A 4,751-nucleotide genomic window follows, 5' to 3' on the forward strand; every position below is an offset into this window, starting at 1 on the left:
GGCACCCTCCAGGGCTTACAAAGGTCTTTTAATATCACTTTTTACGCATTTTATCCATTTCTTTCTAGCAATAAAATTTAAAACAATGTTTTACTTTAAAAACAGCAATAAGCGCTTATCATATTTTTTAAATTTTAGTACTAACTAGCCGTTCCTTGCGACTTCGCCCGCGCGAAATTACTAAAAATTATAAAAGACATTCTATGTTACTCACTGATAATCACGACCAACTCAATCAAGATTTTAATGATGAAAGAATTTTTGAAATCGGCCCAGTATTTTTTAAGTTATTTAAATGCATACAAAAATACAAATATTCCTTCTTTATAATATTAGTATGGATCAATCCGACTTTCCGAGTCTTGAATTCTCACGTAAAATACTGTTCAGGTGCTGAAGGTCTGACCCGCAATGACAAGAACTTCCCCGCGCTGGACGGCTCGGGCACGGCCCGCAGCGCGCCGCCGCCCGCGCCGCGCCCGCACGCGCCCGTCGCCGCTGCTATACTTAGAAACTGTAAGTAAAATATCTATTATTGCTTAATCAATTCAATATTTACAGTAATAAATAAAAAATAATGTATTTATAGAGGTTATTATGTGTGAGCGTCGCCGGGCGGCGAAGTAATAACCACTATATAATTTATCAACAGTTTATTCACAGACACATACACATGAGCAAACAAATACGGAACACAATTAAAACTTAAACTGAACATAAACAAAGAATGTGAGGTAGCGAACGAGAGTGAAGCGCGAACGTTGCATCAACGTATGGCGGTGTGCGACGACTGCCGGTGACAGCTCGGATGACGCATGATTTGCACTCTTTCAATAGATGCGTTTGACATCCGTGCGGTGCGCACAAATTATGTATATAAAATTATAATCTGTTTGTCCGAAATCGTATGTAACTTAATATGTTATTTTTGTTTATGTGTAATATATAAATTAATATCACTAAATATGTTATTGTAAATACATATATATTGAATATAATAATGTTATGATATTTAAATATTATATGTGTAAGACTCGAATGTAGTGTATATAAATAAATAGATATTGTGTATAAATAAACGAAATAAAAATATATAATGAAATAAGTACACTACATATTTTTTTTTTCAGTTTTACATTTATTTTTATTTTTTTTACCGTATAATCCGTTACAGCGAAGCCAAGCGTGTCCATCCAAGTGCACAGCCAGCCCGCGAGCGCTAGCAACTTCCGTCTAACGCAGACCAGCACCAACCGCATCTCCATACCAGCCAAGAAGAAGCCAAGTCACATTAGCGATGATGACTTCCCTTCCCTTGGCCCCAGTGTGCCCCGGGACGACCATCCCAGCATCGGATCTGGCACTATACAGCCACCAAAGGTCATACAAACATAAAACAAAATTCAAACGATATATTTGCGCATTTTCTTAATATTATTATTCTATTTCATATTATCTCTATTTACAGGTCGCCATGATCAATAGTGAAGAAATGCAAGCGTTTAAAAGCAAGCCTGCGAATCATCAGCCAAGGAAAACAAATCATAAAATCATGGAGGCTTTTCCAGCGCTAACATCGACTACTACTCCCTCGGCCCCGCCGCAGTGGATCAATGTCTCCAAAGGAAACAACAAGCCGAAGCCCCGAGCCGAGCCCACGCCGCCCCCCGCCAGGGCGCCCGCATTCAACCCTGTAGCAGACTTCCCAACACTGCCTGCCAATACAAACAAGTCTAAAGTCATCAAATCCCAGCTGCAACCAACACCAGCTACAACCACTACTAAAATAATCAACACCGAAGCTAAGTCCAAGAAGGAAAAGAAGAAGCAAAACAGCAACCCCAAGAAAGAAAATCTATTTGACACAAACCACTTTAATGGTTTATGCGAGAATAATAATACAGAAATGGCCTACATCACACCCAGTGTGAATAGCAACAACCAAAGCTCGGAGACGGACAGGAAAATTAAAACTATAACTGATGCTCCTGTCACTTCGGGTAATAAAAACAAAAACAACTTCACTCTGACACAGAAAGAGTATCCTCCGTTGACTGCTAACAACGATAACCATATCCCTGAACGTCAGTGGAAACCTGTCAAGGCTAACCAAAATGGCGTGACTAACCAAAAACGTCCAACAGTCAAATGTGACGGAATGACTTTCACTAACTCAGCAGGCCAAGTGTTCCCTGCTCCGGTCCACACTTTCATCCCACCACCGGACTTTGAATTGAGAAACCGAGCATTGGTGAAGAAGTTTACCATTGCCTTAGGTGATATTGCAGCGGTTGAAAACTTTAAAGCAGCATCCAGAGCATTCCGAGACAGTAGTATAAGTGCGGATGATTTCTACCAGTCTTGCCAGGCCGTTTTGGGTTCCCAACTTGAGAATGTATTCCCGGATTTGGTTGCTTTATTGCCTGATATAGCGAAACAACAAGAATTAGTGATTGGAAGAGATATTAGTTCTTTATTGGAGGTGTGCACTACTTGTGGACAACTGGTTGTCCCCGATGACCGTATTGCTCATGACACGGCCCACTGGCCTGCACTAGCCCCGCGTTAGACAAACACTATTGTGTTACCACTTAGATACTCCCCTGTAGTGAATTCATCACATTCTGCATTGAAAAGACGATAGTGGCTGGCAAATAACCTAAAAAAATTAATTGCAGTTGATTTTTTTGCTTATTTCGGATTTGAAGATTGTAATTAATGCTTGTATGACTGTTGTCAATTACTTTGTAGATGCTACGCTTCATGCTTGAGGTATTGCCAGTCCCTATGTGCTGTACTCTGTCTAAAAACGTGAGATTACAAATAAGTTTGCTTTGATTCATACGAATTATTTCTGGGTTCTTATTCTTATAAAGAATTTTTTGACATTTAATTTTTAAATACAGATAAAAATGTAAATAATAATATATTTTATTAATTTTAATAATGCATTATATTCCTATTACAAAAATTATATTAGATATTAGATAAAGTATTTAACAGGTTGAATAATGTTAGATTGACAATTTTTTTTATATTTTAAAAACCAATCGTTTAAACTATTTAATAATTTAAATTTTGTTAAAAAAATCTCAGGCAGTTTTGAATAGAGTACAGAGTCTTTTGGCCTTTAATTTGCAGACAAAGTTTTTTTCAAGAATGATTAAATATATATTTCTCACACATTCTGTAAATTATTTTATGTTTATAAAGAACTTGGTAGTTTGTATACTCGAGTACATAGCTTTTGTAAATACAATGCCGGAATTTAATTCGTTTGGTTCTACTACTTCAGGGTATTCTTTTTTGTAGAATTCAAGTAAAATTATCTCCCTAGGAGTTTCTTACGTGTTAGTTATATACTTGTCTTCAATATAACTAGTGATTATCAAATAAATGACATCTTAGCCACATTAGATTTCGTTGAAATATGTCACAATGGTAAAATAAATAATAAAAATTTCCAATCGCACTTTAAATAATTATAATTAATATATGTGTATGTCATTGCTAGATTACGTGAAACCTTTTGCTTGTTTCTGGTACATGACTTTTTAGTAACTAAAATAAATGTATATATTCATATGAGTACTAAATATGTTTCATATAAGAATGTACATGAACAACATATACGTAAATGACTACGGCCTAGTCACCTTAGTTACTTAGGGTAGGCTCCGAGCCCCTCTGTGGGGACGTATAGTGAGCTGGTGATGATGATTATTCTAAACCCAACTTTTATCAACGTTTCGATATAGACAATGACGTCACGATATAAAACGATTTATGCATTCTTATTTGAAATTTAGTATACATGTACTCGCATCATTCGTAAACTAGCCTTTTCTTTAAGTTAAATTATATTCCTACACACGTTAGATTATTGCAAGGTGTAAATTTTTTTGACGATAACGTCATCTTAATGTGGTCTCATTTTTCGTGCACGCATAGTATCTAGACAAAGAGGCAGATCTCGAGTTTTACACTAATATTGCATTGAATGTAAATGTTACTCCATGTATAATATATTTTTTTTAGTTATTATATTTTTCTACTTGGTGCAAATCACTCGCTTTAGTTTACTGTTTTAATTGTAAAAACAACTTTTGTACTTTTCCATTACTGCAGTCATTCTATAATTGATTTGAAACTATCGCATACATGTAATTTATAAAATCAATATTTCATACATATTACCATTGGTATATGTTCTGATGATAAATATTGAATATAGTTGATGTTTATACCTAAACGTATTTTTTTTCACCTGAAATTATTAATAAAAGGGCTATAGGATAAAAACACAAGCTTCTATATAGATATGTTTACTATATTGAAAGATAATAAAAATTGTACAATTTATTTGTCGCTTCCCCAACCCAAGAATCCTTTAACAAGTCCGGTGATGCCGGCGCCCTGTTTCTTACTGTTAGCTGCGCCAGTTTTATCATCCAAGTTGGGGAACTCTATGAAGTTGCAGGCCAGGTCGAAGAACAGCGGCTTGCAGGGAATGGGCTCCATCGCCGGCGGCAGCTTGAAAACGTTAGGATTCTTAGTCAACAGCTGCGTGTCCTCTCTGTACTCGTCCAGACGATCGGCCAGCGGTTTCTTGTCCTTGTAAGGTTTTCCACTTGTATATTTATTTTCTTCGTCGTCCTCCTCGTCTTCCAACACGGAATCTGCATGTACGATAAATATGCAACTCTCGATGTCCTTTTGGAGCATTTCCAGTTTGTTCTTCAATGGTATAT

The 4,751-nt window shown here is 36.4% G+C and overlaps 2 protein-coding genes across 2 annotated transcripts in view; one reads left to right on the forward strand and one right to left on the reverse strand.

Annotated features, from left to right (window-relative positions):
* LOC106106867 (zinc finger protein 598) overlaps window positions 1-2,957 on the forward strand; it is a 6,892-nt gene extending 3,935 nt beyond the window's left edge. Inside the window, exons 7-10 of the mRNA XM_013287527.1 lie at window positions 1-23; window positions 391-516; window positions 1,175-1,380; window positions 1,469-2,957. Coding sequence (XP_013142981.1) covers window positions 1-23; window positions 391-516; window positions 1,175-1,380; window positions 1,469-2,569 — 1,456 coding nt within the window. The 3' untranslated portion in view covers window positions 2,570-2,957. The remainder of the gene's footprint in view (window positions 24-390; window positions 517-1,174; window positions 1,381-1,468) is intronic.
* A 1,352-nt stretch (window positions 2,958-4,309) lies between these two features.
* Window positions 4,310-4,751, reverse strand: part of LOC106106869 (signal recognition particle subunit SRP68) — a 3,665-nt gene continuing 3,223 nt past the window's right edge. The window contains exon 5 of the mRNA XM_013287528.1: window positions 4,310-4,750. Coding sequence (XP_013142982.1) covers window positions 4,360-4,750 — 391 coding nt within the window. The 3' untranslated portion in view covers window positions 4,310-4,359. The remainder of the gene's footprint in view (window position 4,751) is intronic.

This window comes from Papilio polytes, unplaced genomic scaffold (genome assembly GCF_000836215.1).
Source record: "Papilio polytes unplaced genomic scaffold, Ppol_1.0 DF822067.1, whole genome shotgun sequence".
Taxonomy (NCBI): Eukaryota; Metazoa; Arthropoda; class Insecta; order Lepidoptera; family Papilionidae; genus Papilio; species Papilio polytes.